Here is a 22,765-nt window from a genome sequence, read left to right on the forward strand (position 1 = left end):
TTATTTGGTTACACAAATAATCTCATCTCAATTAAATATTATAATTTTTTCAAACTCCTACATAAATACAATAAACAATTTAAACAATTTAAATCTTAAAATAAAAATTATATTAAAAAATTATATTTTAACAATATTTTATTTAATTTTTAAATTTTATTCAACTTTTAACTTTTATCTCATCTTATTATGAAATAAACGAGACCTTCATCTTGATTTTATTTTTATTTTTTATTTTATGTAATAGCCTTCATCTTGGTTGGATCTTTGTTTTGCCTGTATCTTTATCTCACTTTGGCCTCAATCTTGTATTAGATTTGGCTACCTCGCGACTTCCGACCTTTTCAGTCAAATTTTGACCATTTAGGTAATGAAAGTTGGATGGAAGTAAAAACTGGCATCGTTTTATTCGTAATTTATTTTAATTTAATTTAATTTATTATTATAATTTTTTTAAATTTTTATATAAAATATAATAAAAATTTCAATTTTTTTAAATTTCAAAATAATTTTTTTAAATTTCTACACAAAATATAATAAATAATTCAACTTTTATTTTACTATTCATAAATAATCTCAATCCATCTCAACTTATTTTTAAATTCAAACCGCTCTTTTCATCTCTCCAAAGAAGAAGAATTGAGTTGGAAAGTCTGAATAAGATTTTTAAATGGGAAATGGCGCTGTAGATTTTTTTTATACTTTTTCTTGAAAAACTGTGAGCATTTTGGTTATTAATTATTTTATTTTAGAATTTTTTAAAAATAATATTTAGAATTTTAAAATATATAAATTAACTTTTTTTAAAAAAAATAATAAATTTAAGATTCACTTGATTAAATTAATTTTTTAATAATAAAATTCATATTTTAAAAAAATAATATTATATCTAACGTTATTTTATTTTCACAGAAAGGCTGTGGTGTCTCAATAGGCATATCTGGTTTCCTTCTCAAATCTTCGTTTTTCCATTGCTACTCTTTGTCGCTCACAATGTCCTCCTGATCACACTTCCTTTTCATGTCTCTCCCCACCAAACGCTCATCCACAACCAGTAGTGACGCCACCTTTTCCCCCCCTCAGTTCCCCCCTATGAAGAAGGCCAAGTCCCAAGCTCTCCCCCTCGACTCCAAAAACGGCCTCCACCACCAAGACTTCACCAGCACCACCAACAACAACGTCATCCTTTTCGATCCCTCCTCCGTGGCCCTCGACGAAGATCTCAAGTCCGATGATTCCTCCGCCCCCTCTCGCTCTGTTGCCGCCAATTTGTCCAGGAAAAAGGCCCAGCCGCCCCAGCCCACCAAGAAGCTCGTCATCAAGCTCGTCAAAGGTTTTTAATGCTTGTTTTCATCTATAAATCTTAGATTTTCTGGTAACTATAGGGTTCGTTTCTGTAAAGATCTTTCATTTAGCTGGAATTCAGGGTTTTGGCTTTGATTTTAAGGTGAATTGAGCTAGCATACCTGAGCTTAATAAGAGATTTATGCAGTTTACAGATTGGGATTTACAATTGCTTTGATTTTAGGACTTGGGTACTGCTCAAAGAACCTGATTCGAATGGAATTCAGCTAATATATTGATGCTTGAATCCCGTGTGAAACCTATGCAATTTCAGCTATAGAACTTATTTTATCATGGTTATTTTTCTTACTGATTTTGTTTGGGTGCATTTACTCATTTTCCTCTAGAGTAAGGGCTTCCGCTTGTACTATTATTTAGGATTGGCATGCTTGGGTGACTCATTTTGCTGGTCATTGCATTCTGAATGCTATCTGCTTGGTTATTAAACAATGAGAAAAGTATCCTGTGTACTTGGGTTGCGCCCCTCTGCTCTTTTAATAAAAATTTTGCATTATTTATAATACTAAAAAAGAAGTAATGCAAAGGGTGCTATCAGTTTTAGGGACACATTTTCCTTAATGGTTGGTGATTGAACAAATTTAAGGATTCTGTAGACCACAGTGTATTGAGTTCATTTATTTTCTGTGCACATTGTGTATTAGGTTTGATTTACACTATTTGCTAGAGGGAATAGATAGGGGAGGGGCGCAAGGGGTGGAGAGGTGTATATTTCTACCTCCTGTTGTGAGTTTGAAGAGGGGAAATTATAAATATTGTTGCCACATCAACTTCCCTATTCTTACTAAACAATAAAAGAAGCTCACCATGCCCTCCCTTCACCAATTTGCCCACCTTTAGGTGGTCTGGGAATGATGTAGCCGAAGGAATGCATTTTCCACACCTCTTCCTCTCCCTCCTTTTATACTCCCTACCGACAGGGGATATGGGCAGTCTGTCCTCTTCTCCCTTCCCATCACTCAACAATTTGCTTCCTTGCTAACAACCCTCCGATTGCTCCAGATAAATGGACTAAATATTCTTGCCTGTCTTGGTATTATATTGAAATAATCTTAATAAAGCCCCCCCCCCCCCCTCTCGATGAGATTGTTATCTGAAATTTTGATGAGTGACACTGGGAAAATTAAAGAAATTTGTTCTGGCCAGATTGAGTAATAGTTACTTGCACTAAGAACCAGGCCGGCTTCACTATGACCTTTTTCTGATCCTGTTGGGATGTGGTAAAGGAAGATATTATGAAGGTATTATGAAGGTGTTCCAGAAGTTTCATAATTTTGGGAAGTTTGGGCAAAGACTCAATGCCACCTTCATAGTGCCTTTATTGTTGTTGGGATCTAATATTGATATTAGTATTTGACTACTTAATTATTTTATGGAAATATTAATTTTCATATATATTTTTGGTTTGGATATTGATCATAAATTTTTTTATTATGAATCCCGTTATAATTGTGAATGATTAATATATTATCCATGTATTATATATGAAATTATATTAATTGGGTCAAAATAAATATATGAGTCAGCTCAACCCATTCATATGAAACGGGTTAAATGGGATGAAACAGGTTAAACGGGTCGTATTGAGGTCAATCCAGTACAAGTTAATTATTAAATAGGTTATGCGGTCGTGTCATGTCACCTGTTATTTATATTGGCCATGCTAGGGTTTTAGGGTCTTACCTATTCAATTTAATTGGTCTTATTCGGGTTGACACATATAGTCTAATACTTATGACTTGACACAACACAAACACAAGTTGCCACCCCTAACGATGGTCTTCCCTTACACATAGAACTTATCTTGATACGTTATTCGGTATTTAAATTATGTAATAGCAGTAGCAGTAGAAGAAGAAGAAGAAGAAGAAGATGACAATGACGACGTACTGCAAAGCAACCACTATAGCAGTTCCAGGTATAGACTTTAATTACTTAACTAGAAACTTCAATATACACAAGTCATCAATTACATGATCTGACTTAAGCTGTAAGTTCCTAATGAGCATAAAATCGGGAGACTGTTAGATTTTTTTTAGTAAAACTTACCATTTGATTAAATTATTATTATTATAAAAATATCTTAGCAGTGAATTTGGAGGGGGTGAATATATATATATGTGTGTATAATATATATATATATATTGCGTTCAAAATTCAAAACCATTGTTTGGAAAGACTTCCACAGAGTGCAGAATGAGTTCTTGTTGCACTCTGTATACAAATTCAGAAAAAAAGAAACTTAAGGATTTGATGCAACTTGGATGTTATTTAAAATCCATATGGTTTGATACAACAGCTTGGAAGACAATCTTCCCAGAGTTGTTTCATCAATCTCTTTGCAAAAGAGGCTTCCATTGCAGAAAACTTGCAGTTCTTAGATAATACACCCTGATGGAATGTTACTTTTATCAAATCTTCCTATGACTGGGAGATGGATTTGCTCTCATCGTTTTCTTAACCGGTTATACTCTTTTATATGGAGAAGTGGTAGAGCAGATCAGATGTGTTGAACCCCATCCAAGAGACAGATCTTTGTGGTTAAACCCTATTTCAAAGTGCTCACCCCTCTAGATAACTTCTTATTTCCATGGAAGTGTATTTGGAGAAACAAAGCACCTTTGAGGTAGGTTTTTTGTTTGAATAGGCGCATTAGGAAAATATTTTAAGAATGAATGACTTGGGAAAAAGACATATTTGGTGATGGAATGGTGTTGCATGTGCAAGCAAAATGGGGAAAACTTAGATCATCTTATGTTGCATTGTGAGTTGACTAGAAGCTTATGGACGGATATATTTTGCCCTTTTGGTTTGAATGGCTAATGCTGCAGCGTGTGGTGGAGTTGCTGGCGTGTTGGCAGATTCCTTGTGGTCATTGTAATTTAGAGGTTTGAAAAATGGTCCCTTTGAGTACTTCCTGTGTTCTTGGATTGCTGCCCTCTACACTTTTAATAAAATTTGTGCATTAATGTATGAAGTAGGTTGAGATGAGTTTAACTTTTTTATGGGAAGTTGAAAAAGTAGTGGGTCCCATTAATGATTGTTTTGAGATGAGATGAGATGAGTTGAGTTTAGTTCAGCAACCAAACACAACCTAAATGATCAAAGGATAAAACCATATTTAGGGTTCTACAAGAAACCAATGGAGTTTCTAGTTGGGTACTTGGTTTTAATATAATCATATTACTTGTAAAAAAGAACTAATAAAGTCTGACAGTATGCTGCTTTTGCATGACTGTTTCACCCGTGCCTACAATTAACTTTTTGATGGCCCTTAAGCATTGTTTTGCATAGGTATAATTAATCTGTAAGCTTGTTATCAAGTATTGGTCCTGATTACCTGTGAATGTGTAGCCTCTTTATCCATTCGTCTATTTCAACTCAGCTTAGATATGACAATGATTTCAATGCTTGTAACGTGAATGTTGTTATGTATCAATTTGTTTGGTCATTCCAAATTTATGAGTGCTCTATAATTTTCTGTGGTATGCCCTGTCCCTTGTTATTATCTTGACTTTTTTTTGTAAGTATCTTATTATCTTAACTTACTGCATGTACTTATAAAATAATATCTTTACTTACCACTTTTAGTTTATCAAATAAGAAATTCATACATTTTTACTGCATGCTTCTTTGAATATTCAGTCTGTTAGATTACTCTCATGTGGTGGATTGGTGGAGATCATATTTTGTACACATTCGCATGGCTTCTAGCCAGAATGTCTACTTCATAAGTGTAGCATTTACTTACTGATTATGCTACAAATGCTAATATAATGTTAGAGGACAGTAAAACTTTTGTTGAAGTAGAGAAAAAAAAAACTTTCATCAGTGTATCTTGGAATCCAAAAATATTCTTAATCTCTGCTGTCATGTGGATAAAAGGGTCTGATGTATTTCACTTTTCATTTTCCCTATTGTTTCTTTGAAGCTAAACCAACACTTCCTGCAAATTTTGAAGAGGATACATGGGCAAAGCTGAAGTCGGCTATATCTGCTATATTTTTAAAGCAACCAAATCCTATTGACTCAGAGATACTTTATCAGGTAGAGACTGCTACATTTTCTAACCCTTTGTTTGGAATTCTGTGGCTTTTTCCAATTTAAAATTTTTCAGGCATTATGATTTCTCAGTGAGCGCATTATGTTGTCCTAGGCTGTTAATGATCTTTGTCTGCACAAATTGGGGGGAAATCTTTATCAACGAATTGAAAAGGAGTGTGAATTGCACATATCTTCTGCGTTGAAATCGTTGGTAGGCCAAAGCCCAGATTTGGTGGTTTTCTTATCACTTGTCGAGAGATGCTGGCAGGATCTTTGTGATCAAATGTTGTTAATTCGCGGTATAGCCTTGTATCTGGATAGAACATATGTGAAGCAAACACCTAATGTACGATCACTGTGGGACATGGGATTGCAGCTTTTTTGCAAACATCTTTCATGGTCTCCAGAAGTCAAGCACAAAACTGTCACTGGCCTTTTAAGAATGATTGAGCGGGAAAGGTAAATATGCATTCTTCTAATTGTAGCTAATAATAGTATTTTAGGGTTACTAATTTATTCAGATATGCAAGTAGTCATACATTTTTGTTTTATAAGTAAGAAGATATTTTATTGATATTGAAATAGGCATAACCCAAGTACACAGGATGCAAGTAGTCATAATATCCTCCACATGATACAATGTAGGCACCTCTGCCAGTAATAATTATCAATATGATAAAGGACTCCTCATTTTGTCTGTATATTTTCTTGATTGTTGAATGATCTACTACCATATTGAGAAACCTGGTATTTCAACTTGTAATTTGCTTTGTTCTATTTGGTATTTCAGATTAGGTGAAGCAGTGGATAGGACTCTTCTTAATCATCTTTTGAAGATGTTTTCTGCTCTAGGAATTTACATGGAAAGCTTTGAGAAGCCATTTCTTGATTGTACATCTGAGTTTTATGCTGCTGAAGGCATGAAATACATGCAGCAATCAGATGTGCCAGATTATTTGAAGCATGTGGAGGTGCATTTTGTTCCTTCTTTTCTTCACTCTTTTCCAACTGCAAGTATTACTCTTCTGCATGTTGTTACTTCTTTAGATCATATAAAAATGGTTTAGCGACTGAAGATTGATATAGCTTGCTATCTGATTTTACAGTACATGATTTCTATTTCCCTTTTTGGGGATTTTTGGTAACACGTTGTTGCAGTCAAGGTTGCACGAGGAACATGAAAGATGTTTAATATACCTGGATGCAAGTACAAGAAAGCCATTAATTGCAACTGCAGAGAAGCAGCTCCTTGAACGCCATATATCTGCCATTCTTGATAAGGTAGGAGTGACAAGACAAATTTCTCATTCTTCCCTCAGTTAATTCTTGTTTTCTCTTTACCTATCAAAAGAAAATTCTTGATTTCTCTTTAATTATTGCCTTCTCTAAGCAAAAGGAAAAGTTTTTCCTCACTTTAAACAATTGGGCTGTGATTTTTAGGGGTTCACGATGCTAATGAATGGGGACCGTATCGAGGACCTCCGGAGGATGTATTCACTGTTTTCAAGGGTCAATGCCCTTGAATCACTAAGGCTAGCCCTTAGCTCTTACATACGTGGATCTGGGCAGGGTGTTGTCATGGATGAAGAGAAAGAAAAAGATATGGTTTCCTCCCTCTTAGAATTTAAGGCCTTGCTTGACAAAATATGGGATGAAAGCTTTTCCAAGAATGAGGCATTTTGCAACACCATTAAGGATGCATTTGAGCATCTTGTCAATCTTCGTCAGGTACCTTGTTCCCATTTTTTCCGATGTCATTTATAAATTTGAACAAATGATAATTGATAACTTGGTTTCATCGTTACGAGGTAGAGAAGTACGATTAATGGAAGAACAAAATACATACACGAAAGTTTGAATTTAGTATTACTGAGTCTTAAGTCCCATCGAAAGAGTTAACATTGATTTTAATATTACCAGATTTGGGTAAGTTTCAAATTGATGAAATGGCAACTAATCCTTCCTCTCCTCGCAACATAACTAGAAAATTAGGTTTCAAAATGCTGTAGGTTATGCCTTGTAAGAGCTTGGGCTATAATCTAGAACATAAATTCTATAAATCAATGCATTCAGATTTTGAATTTTCTGGTACAAAAATAGAATGAAGGGATTAGTTCAGCGCTATGATAGATTCCTGGGCTGTTGGCGTGGCCGTGTGTGGGTTCAGTTTTTAAGAGAGTCTGCTCAATGCAAAAATGCTGGAGGGTAGGACGGTGTTCAGATCTACCTTTCTATAGGCCCTGCTTTTCTGGGATCAGCACCTACTAGTAGCCGTTACTCCATATTACTTCCAACCTGGCTAATTAGATTTCTGGATAAGGTAGCATGGTTTCGCTGTCTGTGTGTGTGTGTATGTTTGTAACTAGTGTGTTGGTAAGCCTGTGGACTATATATGATGGATACCATATTCCTTGGCCTAAATTTCATTCAAAACAAATTTATATTGTTTGATGCTGACCTGGTTTTGGTATGGTGCGTATTTGAAGAGGTAGTCTGACCATGTGCATGAATAGTTGTGTTTCCATGCTACTCATGAGTAGCCTTCCAACTTCTCAATTAACCTTTATATAGAAGTTTGATTGCTTCATTCAAAGTTCAAAATTTTCACCCTTATAAAAGTCAAAGTTCTTTAAGAAGTTATTATATACTGCTCTTTATACATGTTCCTTACAGAAGAAAGATGGATGGAGGCAGCCAACCTGATGAGTTTGCGGAATTGGGATTAAGGACTTAAAAAACCCATATCTTTGGATCTTGGGTTTGTCATTAGTAAAAGGAATGCGGTTTTTCCATTTCTAAGAAACAACTTGCGAGACTTTATGTTCTTGTAAAGAAGAAAATGCTTAGATTCAACCTCTAGGAGTGGTTTCCATGGTTTTCAAGCTCTTCAGACTTCAACTTATTCTGTGTGTGAAGCCTCATTTTCAAGATGAATACTTTTGATATTTCCTTAAATTTAAAAAAAAAAAAAAAAAAATCGTGCACCTGACTTTATCCTGCATATATGTAGAAAAAAGGGAAATGAAGTATTAATCAATGAACTTTAACTTCCTATTTGGTGGAGTGAGAGACTTATAAAAAAAATATATATATATTTGGTGGAGTGAGAGCAAGAGAGAGCCATTTAGTTATAAACATAGGAACCTGATTAGCCAGAGTTTGGTTGATTAGCAATTCTAGACTAGATAAGTAGCTTTTTTCCTGGATCACAAATGATGAGTATTTGCGATCAGTGTTCCCAATATCAATTTATATATTATATTATACTTTACTAGAAATACAGCCTGTCCTAAAAACATTATATTAATATAATTGTTATCTAACAACGTTTTTGTGTGGATCCATTGTGTGAACCTGCCAGACCTCTAATCTGAGCAATCCAATCACTACTGTTTGATTTGAAAAACATAACAATGTTTGAATAAACTACCTTAGGTGACTGTTTCTGCCTTCTATGATCGGAATTTTGGAAAAGAATAATGATTCAGAAACTTATTAAAATTTGTATCGATCTTGAATCATTTTTATTTCAGTTGGTCATTATTTCTTATGTATTTCACTTATTTAACCAAGTCCACAATATTTGTTCTTTGAATAGAACCGACCCGCTGAGCTGATTGCAAAGTTTCTAGACGAGAAGCTTCGTGCTGGGAACAAGGGTACTTCGGAAGAGGAATTAGAGGGTACTCTTGATAAAGTTTTGGTTCTATTCAGATTTATCCAGGTTTGTTCGACTCTTGGATGGATTAACTAGAAGTTCTATTTGTCTTTTTCATGTTTTTCTTGAAAATAATATTGAACAACTTGTCTCGTATTTTTGCTTATCAATGAAGGGCAAGGATGTGTTTGAAGCATTCTACAAGAAGGATCTTGCGAAAAGGCTGCTTTTGGGAAAGAGTGCTTCTATCGATGCAGAGAAGTCCATGATCTCTAAGGTTAGTGATAGATATTTTAGACTTATAAATGCTTGCTGATTCTTTCTTTTTCATGTATTCATGATGTTGACAATTTTTTTTAATTTACTTTAATCTGTAATTAATGCAGCTGAAGACCGAGTGTGGGAGCCAATTTACGAACAAACTTGAAGGGATGTTCAAAGTATGCATATTTTCCGATCTAACTACATTTTTTGTTTGAGTTTTTTCTATTGTCTCAAATGGTGGCTCTTTTCTTTTCCCCCTCTGTGGATTGTGTTAATAGTCTCCACTTTAGAAATTGGTTTTTTTCTTTTGTTACGGAAACATTTATAGATTTCATATGTTAGAGTCTCGGTGTGTAATAGCGTGATCATCATGGTTTTCTCAAGACAAATTCTTATAGAATCTAAGGTATTCGAATTGTCGGAGGAAGTTAGACAATGGATTATCTTAATAGAGAGAAGTTGGAAGGTAAACTATGAAGGAAGTGCGAGTCGTAGCAGGACGAAGGGTAGGGCAAAGTTGGTGGTTTTAAGAAGCTCAAAATAGTCTCGTGGAATGTTTGGGGGCTGAACAAACTAGAGAAGCATACCAAAATAAAAATCAGCTTCGTGGCTGGAAAGTGGATGTTGTATGCTTACAAGAGACAAAACTGGAACTCATCTCCCTTACCATAATACTGAGCTTGTGGAATTGTTGTCATGTTGGATGGTCGTATTTGCCGTCTAAGGGGGCTTCGGGAGGCATATTGGTGATGTGGGATAAACGGGTGGTGGAAAAGACGGACGAGTGTATGGGGGAATATACGGTGGCTATTTCTTTCAAGAATGTGGAAGATAGCTATCAAAAATTTATTATGTGTTCCTTGTTTAGTTGGTTTTCAGCTATTGTACTTAGGGGCTGTCCATGAGTTTTTGTTGGAAAGTTTCCAAAAATCTGCCTGGTCAACTATGCTGTATTCTAGGAGATATTGGCTGTAAATGTGTGAATATTCTAGGAGATTTAGTTTCCTTAGAAGTTAGCATTTAATTTATTCTTTCCTTTTTTTTCTTCAGCTGTAATCTATATATACTGCCTTGTACCTATATTACGAATTTAATGAGAATAATTCCTACAAATTACTCTCTCATTCTAGATGGTATCAAGAGCAAGGCTCATTTTCTGATTCATCTAAAAATCCTATTCCCTCTGGCAGCTCAAATCAGCCCCTAATATCTTGGGTTTTTCTTTCTTCTTCATCTTTGCCTTTCTCTTCTGTTGCTGCCAAGCCTTTTACCTTGGCTGATACTTCAAACGAGGCCAAATCCAAATCCAAAAACAAACCAAAACCAAAACCTACTCATTCTGAACCCTACTCTGTCCAAATCACAAACATACGACTGAATGAGGCTAACTTCCTACGATGGTCACAATCAGTCAGGATGTATATTCGAGGGAGAGGGAAGATAGGGTACTTGACTGGTGAAACCAAGGCGCCTGAGAAAACAGACCCATCTTATGTTGTATGGGATGCAGAAAATTCCATGGTGATGGCGTGGCTTGTGAATGCTATGGATGAAGAAATTAGTGCCAACTACATGTGCTATTCGACTATAAAGGAACTCTGGGACAATGTTAGTCAGATGTATTCTAACCTTGGAAATTACTCTCAGATATATATGAATTGCAGCAGAAAATCAGCAATACTCACCAAGGAGAAGGCAGTGTGACCAGGTATTTCAATGTTCTAAAGGGACTTTGGCAGGATTTAGATTTATTCAATGATTATGAATGGAAAAATTCTGATGATTGCAATCATAATAAGAAGATGGTGGAGAATGCCAGAATTTTTAAATTCTTGGCTGGACTTAATGATGAATTTGATGAAGTTGGGAAGGATTCTAGGGAGACAGCCATTACCTCCACTTGGAGAGGTATTTTTTGAGGTGTGAAGAGAAGATTGTCATCAGAATGTCATGATGAAAAAACAGGAGGATGAAACTGTGGAAAACTCTGCATTAGTTGCTGCCAACCCTGCTCCTTATTGTGCTACTAGCACAGATCTGTCCACTGCCAATATTTCTGCACAGTGGTCTTATTCTAACCAAAGGAGGTTTGAAGATAAGTCTCGGGTATGGTGTGATTATTGCAATAAACCATGCCACACTAGAGAGACTTGCTAGAAACTCCATGGAAAGCTTACAAACTGGAAGAGCAGCAAATCTGGAACCTCTGGCAGCAACTATATAGCCCCTAGAGCCAATGAAGCAAAGGCTAATTTCCTAAGTGCTAAGCAGGTGGATGGTCTTCTTCAATTGCTGAAATGCACTCCTACATCCGGTCCTCCTACTGGTTCCTTGGCCCAAACAGGTGATACCCCTAGTACCTACTCTTGTGGCTTAACTCTTGCACCATGGATTATTGATTCTAGTGCATCCGACCACATGACTAGTACTTCACAATTTTTTCAATCTTATTACCCTTGTCCTGGTAATAAAAAAAGTCAGAATTGCAAATGGAAGTTTCTCATCCATTGCAGGAACAGGTTCTATCCAAATCTCTGACAAAATTGAACTAAAATCTGTCCTTCATGTTCCTAAACTTGCTTGTAATTTGCTGTCTGTTAGTAAACTCTCACGGTATTCTAACTGCTATGTCATATTCTTTGACTCCCATTGTGAATTTCAGGACCAACTCTCGGGGAGGAAGATTGGCAGTGCTAGGATGATTGATGGACTCTATTATTTTGATGAGACCCTATTCAACATTAAACAAGCTCAGGGTTTGAGTTGTAGTAGTACTAGTTTAATGCCTGTACAAGAACAAATTATGCTTTGGCATCTAGACTTGGACATCCTGGTGTTCTCTATCTAAAACATTTGTTTCCCAGCTTATTTAAAATTGTTGATTGCAACTCTCTTCATTGTGATACTTGTCATTTATTCAAGAGTCATCGGAACACTTATCAATCAAAAGGTTATCGTGCTTCGAAACCTTTTTATTTAATTCATAGTGATGCTGGGGGTCCCTAAAAAATCACTATTGCATCTGGAAAAAAATGGTTTGTGACGTTTATTGACGATCATACACAGTTGTGTTGGGTGTATTTGATGAGTGATAAATCTGAAGTTGAAAAATTATTCAAGGATTTTTATCATACGGTTGAAAATCAGTTCCAAACACAAATCAGTATTCTTAGAACTGATAATGGTATTGAATACTTAACAAATGTTTAGGAACATTTTTGTTAGCAAAAGGTGTTCAACATCAATCTACTTGTCGTGACACCTCACAACAAAATGGTATTGCGGAGAGGAAAAATTGTAATTTATTAGAGGTTGCACGTGCCCTAATGTTTTATATGCATGTTTCTAAATATTTATGGGGTGATGCTATTTTGATTGCCTATTATCTCATTAATAGGATGCCTACTCGTGTTTTAAAATACATCACTCCTTTAGCCTGCCTAAAGGAGCTTTTCCCTACTTGTCGAGTAACATTAGATTTACAACTAAAAGTTTTTGGGTGCACTATTTTTGTTCAATACCAACCCATCTTCGGTCCAAACTTGACCCTAGGGCAAAAAAAAGTGTTTTCCTCGGATATGCTCCTGATAAGAGAGGGTACAAATGTTTTAACCCTATTACAAAGAAAATTCACATCAGTATGGATGTCTTTTTCCTTGAAAAACAGCCTTACTTTAGCCATAACTATCTTCAGGGGGAGAAAGAGAAAAGTGAAGATGAGTTTTGGCAAACTTCTAATCTTTTTCCTAATGTTTTCATTGACATTGACATGAACATCCATACTCCTTCTTTAAAAGGTCAGGAAACAAAAAATATATCTAGCGAAAATAATGGAATTCCGAGTCTACTTGTACAAGGCATAAGTGATTCACAAGCAGGGGGAGAAATACTACTAGATATTACCTCATCTGAACTTCATGTTTATACTAGAAGAAGAGATCGTCAGAATAATAGAAATCCTTCTTCCAATCCGGAGCAAGGCCAATCATCATCACCTCTACAAGTTGGTCCTTCCAATACACCAGGTAACTCTTCCACTCTTTCTCCTTTTAAAGACAATTTTGCTGATCTAGACTTACCTATAGCCCTTAGGAAAGGAGTTAGAACCTGCACCACACATCCTATTGCCAAACATCTATCCTATCATAGACTCTTTGATACTCATAAGGCCTTTACATCCAATATTTCTCACTTGTTGATTCCAAGAACCATTCAGGAAGCCTTGGATCACTCGGAATGGAGATTGGCTGTTCAAAAAGAGATGAATGCACTAATTGCTAATGACACTTGGGAAATTGGTGATCTACCAAAGGGGAAGAAGATTGTGGGCTGTAAATGGGTATTTATAGTCAAATTTAAGGCTGATGGTAGTGTAGAGAGGTACAAAGCAAGACTTGTAACAAAGAGGTTCACTCAAACATTTGGAATTGACTATCAAGAAACTTTTGCTCCTGTAGCCAAGATGAACTCAATCCGTGTGTTACTATCCCTAGCAGTCCATTCCAACTGGCCCTTGTATCAATTAGATGTGAAAAATGCCTTGTTAAATGGAGACATAGTGGAGGAAGTTTTTATGGATCTACCACTAGGATTTGAAGGCAAAGAAGGCAAGGGGAAGGTGTTCAGATTGAGGAAGTCTTTGTATGGACTCAAGCAATCTCCTAGAGCTTGGTTTGAACGCTTTGGGAAGGTGATAAAGAGTCACGGCTACTGCTAAGGTCAAGCTGACCACACTATGTTCTATAGATACACTGGTGGAGGCAAAGTAGTTATACTTATTGTCTATGTTGATGATATTATTCTGATAAGGGATGACAACAATGAAATTTGCAGATTAAAGAAGATTCTTGCCAAGGAGTTTGAAATCAAAGACTTGAGTAACTTGAAATATTTTCTTGGCATGGAGTTTGCAAGGTCAAAGAAAGGTATATTTGTTTCCCAACGAAAATATGTTCTTGATTTACTTGGAGAAACATGTTTATTAAGGTGTAAAACTGCAGAAACACCTATAGAGCCGAATCTAAGACTCCAACCAGCTAAACCCAAAGAAGTAATCAATAGAGAACAATACCAAAGATTGGTAGGGAAACTCCTGTATCTCTCTCACACACGGCTTGACATAGCCTTTGCAACAAGTGTGGTAAGCCAGTTTATGCACTCACCATGATCTAAACATTTTGGTGATGTATACAATATCCTAAGGTACCTAAAGGGGGACTCCAGGTAAAGGCTTATTGTTTGGAGGTCATGTGAGTTTACAAGTTGAATATACACTGATGCAGATTGGGCTGGAAGTGTCACTGATAGAAGATCAACTTCTGGCTATTGCACATTTGTTGGAGGAAATTTAGTAACATGGCACATCAAGAAATAGAATGTGGTGGCAAGGAGTAGTGCAGAGGCTGAGTTTAGGGTTGTTGCTCATGGAATTTGTGAAGCAGTGTGGATTAAAAGATTGCTTGAAGAGTTGAAAGGTACTAATTCATTACCAATGAAACTGTATTGTGATAATAAAGCTGCAATAGCTATTGCTCACAATCTAGTTCTTCATGACAAAACAAAACATGTGGAGGTGGACAAACATTTTATCAAGGAAAAAATAGATAGTGGGGTAATTTGTTTGCCCTATATTTCTACAGTGAGCAAGTAGCAGACATACTTGCAAAGGGATTGCCTAAGAAACAGTTTGAAGACTTAATCAACAAGTTGGCTATGGAAGACATCTTCAAACCAGCTTGAGGGGGAGTGTTGGAAAGTTTCCAAAAATCTACCTAGTCAACTCTGTTGTATTCTAGGAGATATTGGCTATGAATGTGTGAATATTCTAGGAGATTTTAGGCCTCGTTTGTTTTCAGAGATGAGATGAGATTAAAGTTAAAAGGTTGAATAAAATATTATTAGAATATATTTTTTAATGTTATTTTTGTTTTGGGATTTGAAAAAATTGAATTGTTTATTTTATTTTGTGTGGAAATTTGGGAAAGTTGTAATGATGAGATGGAAGGTTTTCAAAGTTTTGGATTTTAGTCTTGAAAACAAACCAGGCCTTAGTTTCCTTAGAAGTTAGCATTTAACTTGTTCTTTCCTACTTTATTCTTTCCTTTTTTTTCTTCAACTGTAATCTATATATACTGCCTTGTACCTTTATTACGAATTTAATGAGAATAATTCCTACACATTACTCTCTCATTCTAGAGTTTTTCTAGTATTAGAATGTATTTAGGCGTTTCTTTTGTATACATCCTGTGTACATGGGCTTCGCCTATTGCATTTGATGAATAAAAGTTTTACTTATAAAAAAAAAAAGTATCAATGGTCTTATGCTGGTGTTTATGGTGCTAACTCTAATACTGCAAGAAGAGGCTTGTGGGATGAATTGGCTTCTCTTTGTAGCTTATGGAGTCTTCCTTGGTGCATAGGGGGAGATTTTAACGTCACACACTTCCCAAGCGAACAAGTAGGAGGTCTTAGCTGTAGTTCAACAATAATTGATTTTTCTGACTTTATTTACGAACAAGATCTTCTGGACATCCCTCTAGTTGGTGGCACTTTCACATGGTCTAGTAATAGAGAACATCCAGCTTGGTCAAGACTTGATATCTATCCTCATTTTGCCCGATTGGGAAGCACATTTTTTGGATCTAATCCAAAAATGGCTTCCAAGGTTATGTTCAGATCACTTTCCCATTCTCATTGATTGTGGAGGCATCCAGGGGAGGTAAAAGATATTTTAAGTTTGAGAACATATGGCTGAAATCAGAAGGATTTGTTGAGAGAGTTAGACAATGGTGGTCATACTATCTTATATAGGGCAATCCTAGTTACATGCTGGCCTATAAGCTAAAGGTTCTCAAGGAAGACCTGAAGAAGTGGAATGAGCAGATTTTTGGGAATGTGGAACATGGAAAGAAGATCCTTTTCGACGAACTATAGGGTTTGGAGGAAGTGGAGGAGGAGAGAGGTCTCTCAGAAGAAGAAAAGACTCACAAAAAGCAAGTGACCTCGGATATTGAAAGGATGGCATTAATGGAAGAGATTTCCTGGAGTAAAAAATCGAGAGCCTTTATGGCTAAAAGAAGGGGATAAATGCACCAAGTTCTTCCATCGCATGGCTAATTTGCATAGAAGACACAATGTCATTGAGTCACTATTAGTAGATGGGAGGATTACTTCGAAGCTATCTAAGATTACGGACCATATTACCAACTTCTATGAACAATTACTTTTGGAACAATTTTCTTGGAGACCATGTCTGGTGGCCTTATTTTTGAGTTGATTGATCATCAAGAAGTAAGTTGGTAGAGAGGCCATTGAGGAGGTGGAGATTTGCAAGGTAGTGTGAAGTATGGCAAGTGATAAAGCTCCAGGTCCGGATGGGTTCACTATGGCTTTCTTTAAGGCATGTTGGGAAGTAGTTAAAAGATGACCTCATGAGCTTCTTCCACGAGTTCATGAACAAGGTAGTTTTGAAAAAAGTCTTAATGCTACTTTCAGTGCTCTTATTCCAAAGAAGCCAGGGGTGGTAAAGATTAAGGATTTTCGTCTAATAAGCTTGGTGAGCGGAATGTACAAAATCCTTTTGAAGGTATTGGCTAATAGATTGAGTACGGTATTGGAGAAGATCATCTCCAAGCCCTAGAATGCCTTCATAGCAGGACGAAAAATTCTTGACTCTATTCTCATTGCCAATGAATGTTTGGATAGTCGCCTCAAGTCGGGCGCTCCAGAGTTATTATGCAAACTTGACATGGAGAAGGCTTATGATCAAGTTAGCTGGAACTTTTTGTTACATATGCTTGAGAGGTGTGGACTTGGAGCGAGATGGTGCTCTTGGATCAAATTATGCATATCCACTGTAAGTTTCTCCATTTTGGTGAATGGTACTCCAATGGGCTTTTTCGGAAGCTCGAGGGGACCGAGGCAAGGTGATTCCCTATCTCCATTACTGTTTGTTTTCATTATGAAAGCTTTTAGTAAAATAATCGCAGGTCTTGTGAGAGGTGGATATTTATTTGGCTTTGTAGTAGGGAATGCAAGAATCGGCACACTGGAGATGGCCCACCTCTTATTTGCAGATGATACTCTTATATTTTGTGGTGCTAATCACAATCATATTCAAGCTTTGCGGGCTCTACTACTTCACTTTGAAGCGGTATCGGGATTGAAAGTGAACCTTGCCAAGTTAGAATTAGTTCTAGTTGGAAATGTTCCCGGTGTTTTGAGCTATGCCAATATTCTGGGGTTGCAAAGTCTCCACGTTGCCAATGAAGTATCTTGATCTTCCCTTGGGTGCTTCCTTTAAGTCGGAGTCTATTTAGGACGGGGTGTTGGAAAAAATGGAACGGAGACTAGCGAGTTGGAAGAGGGTATATTTGTACAAAGGTGGTAGAGTTACGTTGATAAAAAAATACTCTATCCAACTTGCCTATTTACTTTTTATCTCTATTTCCAATACCATGCAAGGTGGCTTACCGGTTACAAAAGTTGCAATGAGATCTCCTATGGGGGGAATAGATAAAGAATTCAAGTTTCACTTGGTGAATTGGGATACGTTTTGTACCCCAATACGTGAAGGCGGGCTAGGAATTCGGAACTTGCTGGTTTTCAATAAAGTTTTATTGGGTAAATGGTTGTGGAGATTTCACAACGAAAGGGGAGCGTTGTGGAGAGTTATCATAGATTTAAAATATGGTGGATTGTGGGGAGGATGGTGCTCAAATGAGCTGAGCGGACCACATGGGGGTGAGGCTTTGGAAAAACATAAGAAGGGGTTGGACCAACTTTCATCGATATACACACTTTGCAGTTGGGGATGGTTCCATAATTAAATTCTAGAATGACCTTTGGTGCGGAGGAACTCTTAAGGAAGCCTACCCAACTTTATACGGCATTGCACGACGATAGGAGGTTGCAATCGTAGAACTCATGGATCTATCTAATGGCTCTCCTCAATGGAATATCATTTTCATTAGAGTTGCGCAAGACTGAGAAATTAACACATTTACAGATTTCTTTCATCTCGTGTATAGTTATAGAGTGAATGGAGGAGCTGATACGATGATGTGGTCACCGTCCAAGAAGGGAAGATTTATTGTATGGTCGTACTATGAGTCCCTAATGAAACATTCTACAAGAGTGTTCCCATGGAAGAACATTTGGAAGACTAAGGTCTCTCTAAAAACTTCTTTTTTTTGTATGGACAGCGTCACTAAAGAAGATTCTCACCTTAGATAATCCAAGGAAATGCCGACTCATTGTGTTGATTGGTGTTATATGTGCGAAAAAAGTGGGGATTCTGTGGATCACCTATTATTGCATTGTGACGTGGCTATGAGTTTGTGGAATGATATCTTTGCTAGAGCGGGGCTCCTTTGGGTGATGCCAATAAGGGTTGTTGAATTTTTGGCCAGCTGGCAAGGACTTCGGGGTAATTCTCAAATTGCAGCTATGTGGAAGATGATTCCAATCTGTCTATGGTGGTGCATATGGATGGAGAGGAATGATCGTAGCTTTGAGGATCGTGAACGGACAATGGATGAGCTTAGAACTTTTTTTCTTCAAACTTTATTCCATTGGTTGATTGTAATAGACTTTTTTTTTTTTTTTATAAGTAACCTTGTACACTGGGTGTATACAAGAGAAAACACCTAGCCCATAATAGAGAACCTCTAATGACCAGTAAGTCCATCCAATATACACCAAGCCCGATTGGGGCAAAACGCTCCTCCCCACATGAAAGCAAATCACTGTAACTACCTCAACCCCTTGTTTCCACAAAACTAAGACCACCTGAAACTCCCTTAGAAGCTACATTCTACATTGTACACCCGAAACTAATACTACACCGTACACCCGAAACTAATACTACACCCCTACCTACACTCTGCCCTCCCTCTAGTCCTCGCTTGACTTGAACTACCTCTCTTAGCGTCATAGTTGATTACCCAAGTAAGACGCTTTAACTCCCTGCTCTTCTGAAATCTTGATTTCGATTGTAATAGACTTTAGCGGCATGAATGCACATGATTTCCTTGTCTTTAGACACCAATGCATAGGTGATGCTCTTGTGTACGTCCCGTGTCATTGGCTTTGCCTTTTTTTTAATAAAATTCGTATTTACCGATAAAAAAAATATCATATGTTATCTCCAAGAAATGTTGATACCATGAATGGGATGACAATTTTTGTTCTATCATCCAGCCTACACTCTCACATTGTGGTTTGGAATGACAATTTTTATGGATTGACCTACTTATAGAAAAAAAATTATGGATTGACCTCGTACACCATATGTGAGGTTGTGGTGTTGAAACCTGGGCCCAAGGCCCAATTAGCCAATCCCTAAAACATGTGAAGTTAAGACAAGGGAATCTAACAGTTCTTTTCCCTGTTTGATGGTTTCAGTGCATTCTAGGTTTAAACTATGTGGTTAGAATTTTATATGGTAAAGTATATTTTGCATAGCAAACTACCACATTTTTTGCAATGGGCACTGTAGACTATGAAATGCAATGTACACTATAAACCGAATCCCATTGCGTGCAAACAATCTCTATGGGCCATCGGACTGGGGGATTTTTCCCTTGAATTACCCAATGTGCTCTTGTGGGAAACTCCTTACTGAGGGCATTTGCTCCCCCAGGATTAGTCGTCACTCTATTCCCTGACACCCAGTGCCAATAGAAAGACACTATAAACTACCAATGAGTTTGAGTGTGCACCCTCGGTTAAGACTTGACCATTGAGATGAATGAAAAAATAGGCCAGATTTTAGTTGATGATAATGCACATTGAAACAATTGGTATTTTGTGGTGCACATTACAATTTCTTGTAATTTAGGATACACATTGCAAAAAGGATGGTAGTTCGGGGGTGCCAAATAAAATTACATCATATCATACTAAGGGTAAGCACCTTAGCTTGCAACCCGTTTGGGCTATGCAGAATCTAAAGCTATGCAGAATCATTTAGACAGGAAATGCATCTTTCCACTAGAAGCAATGATTTATATTAGCGTATATTGACATATTTAATTCTCCTGTGACCATTTCAATAGACTTCAAATTGTTAATCTTATAATGATCAAGTCTTGTTAACTTTTATTGATGTGCTGTACTAACTATAGGTTTGTCTTGATGTGTAATGTATACTTAGGTTTCACCTTTTGCTCACCTCCTGATTTTTGCATTAATGATGTTGAGCTAGAGGGAGTTGAAGCATTGGGTTGACTATCTACAATAACAAGTTCTTCATATGAGCTCCTGTAGGCAGTTTGATAGCCTCTATATTGTTTTTATTATATTAGCATGGTTTTACCTGTTACTTTATCAGCTTTTGTTTGTAAAAAATCTTTATCAACACTTTTTTTTTCATCTGTTAAGAAAAAGTCGTGTTATGAATTTGTTTGGGTTAATGATTTTCTTCTGTATTTTGTGAGACACTGTCAGGACATTGAATTATCAAAAGAGATAAATGAATCCTTCAAACAATCATCCCAGGCCAGGACAAAACTCCCATCTGGAATTGAGATGAGTGTGCATGTTTTAACAACAGGGTAGGTCTTCGTTTCTTTAGTATGTTCAAACATAATCAGAGTTTTCATTCACCTAGTGTTCCCAAGGGGCTTAATTCGTTTTGGGTTGGCTAATGCAGGTACTGGCCAACGTATCCACCCATGGATGTAAGACTTCCTCACGAATTGAATGTCTACCAGGTTGGGGGGAAATCACTGAATACCTGCTTTCAGTTGTAGGCAGTATCATTGTACTTCTAAACTGATGTCTTGGTATTTTCTTTTGTTTGTGCAATAGGACATTTTCAAGGAGTTCTACCTGAGCAAGTACAGTGGGAGGCGCTTGATGTGGCAAAACTCATTAGGTCACAGTGTGTTAAAGGCTGAATTTCCTAAAGGTAAAAAGGAACTGGCCGTGTCACTATTTCAGGTTGGTCTCCTTTTAGCCATTACACATTTTTTTATGTCTCAGTATTTTTTATTTACTATTCTTTATCCTTGTTGATTTTGCCTACCCAAGTAACTTACTGTATTCTGGTCATGCTCTGTGTCTTGCGCACCAGACTGTTGTTTTGATGCTCTTTAATGATGTGGAGAAGCTAACTTTTCAAGATATTAAGGACTCCACTGGGATTGAGGATAAGGAACTGAGGAGGACTATGCAGTCCCTTGCATGCGGAAAAGTTCGAGTCTTGCAAAAGGTTGGTCGTCAAACATTGAATGACTTTGTTTTAAAATATAGTACTTTTAAAATTGTCTTAAAGTTAATTTATTTTTTTTAACTGAATCTGTTTTCTGATTTACAAATGCGCTGCAGTTGCCTAAGGGTAGAGATGTGGAGGATGATGATTCATTTGTGTTCAATGATGGATTCACGGCGCCTCTTTACCGAATAAAGGTACATTCATTTGTATTTTAACTAATACAAGTGGCAATTAGATGATCTCAACCTTGCATAAGCCTGACAAGTCACAAGTGCATAAGCGAGGCTGTGAAATCAAAGACTTTCACTTTTGACTTTGGGTGAAAGAACTAATGCACATTGAGCTTTGGTTGCCACACGATGGAATTTGAAGCTTAACATTGGATTGTTTGGAGCAGGTAAATGCAATCCAGATGAAGGAAACGGTAGAGGAGAACACAAGCACCACTGAAAGAGTATTTCAGGACCGTCAATATCAGGTTAAACTGAGTTATATATTTTTAAATACATACACATGCTAACCAGGTTCCAGATTGAAACGATGAACCCTCCATATGTAATTTTTGCATTACTTGCACGGAACAATGTAGGTTGATGCCGCTATTGTTCGAATAATGAAGACAAGGAAAGTGCTGAGTCACACACTTCTGATAACTGAACTCTTCCAACAGGTTAATCTTTTCAGTTGATTCATTTCTAGATTTTATTACTGAAATTTTCTTATCCTCTTTTGCTTAAAATCTTGAGGTCTTTACACTGTAAGAGGCCAAGTCAAATTCAAGTCACAATTACACTAGCTGGACAGCCTGACTGCTATTTTGGAATGTATTGGTGGTCTTTTTTAGCTTACATTAGTTTTGCACTTTTCCTTCTTCCCCTGTGAACAGCTCAAGTTTCCGATAAAGCCGGCTGATTTAAAGAAAAGAATTGAAAGCCTCATTGACAGGGAGTACCTGGAGCGTGACAAGAGCAACCCGCAGATATACAATTACTTGGCGTAATCCATATATATATATATATATATATATATATATAGATAGATTTTATGATTTTATCTTTGAAAATGGCAGGGGAAACTTCTGCGATCAGCATAAGGGCAGATGTTGAATCCCCTTTTCTGGTCAGATTAATGTACAGTAACCCGTAGTTTTCATTTTTGATCCAGTCAACACCTTTAAATTGTTAAGCATATATGGTCGCTGTTTCGAAACTTCTCCTTCA

At 36.8% G+C, this 22,765-nt stretch overlaps 1 protein-coding gene across 1 annotated transcript; it reads left to right on the forward strand.

Moving 5' to 3' along the window:
* Positions 1 to 930: 930 nt before the first annotated feature.
* LOC108990252 (cullin-4-like) lies at positions 931 to 22,765 on the forward strand. The gene is made up of 17 exons (XM_018964150.2): positions 931 to 1,333; positions 5,294 to 5,409; positions 5,519 to 5,865; positions 6,197 to 6,377; positions 6,565 to 6,687; positions 6,847 to 7,134; positions 9,005 to 9,130; positions 9,240 to 9,341; positions 9,451 to 9,504; positions 20,777 to 20,883; positions 20,982 to 21,042; positions 21,140 to 21,271; positions 21,405 to 21,542; positions 21,659 to 21,739; positions 21,943 to 22,023; positions 22,135 to 22,215; positions 22,432 to 22,765. The coding sequence occupies exons 1-17, from the start codon at positions 1,021 to 1,023 to the stop codon at positions 22,543 to 22,545; spliced, it is 2,445 nt and encodes an 814-aa protein (XP_018819695.1). The 5' UTR covers positions 931 to 1,020; the 3' UTR covers positions 22,546 to 22,765.

Source organism: Juglans regia, chromosome 4 (assembly GCF_001411555.2).
Source record: "Juglans regia cultivar Chandler chromosome 4, Walnut 2.0, whole genome shotgun sequence".
Taxonomy (NCBI): Eukaryota; Viridiplantae; Streptophyta; class Magnoliopsida; order Fagales; family Juglandaceae; genus Juglans; species Juglans regia.

What these genes read in the sequence shown, in the direction of transcription:
- LOC108990252 (XM_018964150.2), top strand. Translation starts at nt 1,021, where the DNA reads ATGTCTCTCCCCACCAAACGCTCATCCACAACCAGTAGTGACGCCACC. An exon ending in ATCTTGTCAATCTTCGTCAG is followed by an intron (nt 7,135 to 9,004) that starts GTACCTTGTTCC and finishes TTCTTTGAATAG; the next exon opens with AACCGACCCGCTGAGCTGAT. An exon ending in TTCTATTCAGATTTATCCAG is followed by an intron (nt 9,131 to 9,239) that starts GTTTGTTCGACT and finishes TTATCAATGAAG; the next exon opens with GGCAAGGATGTGTTTGAAGC.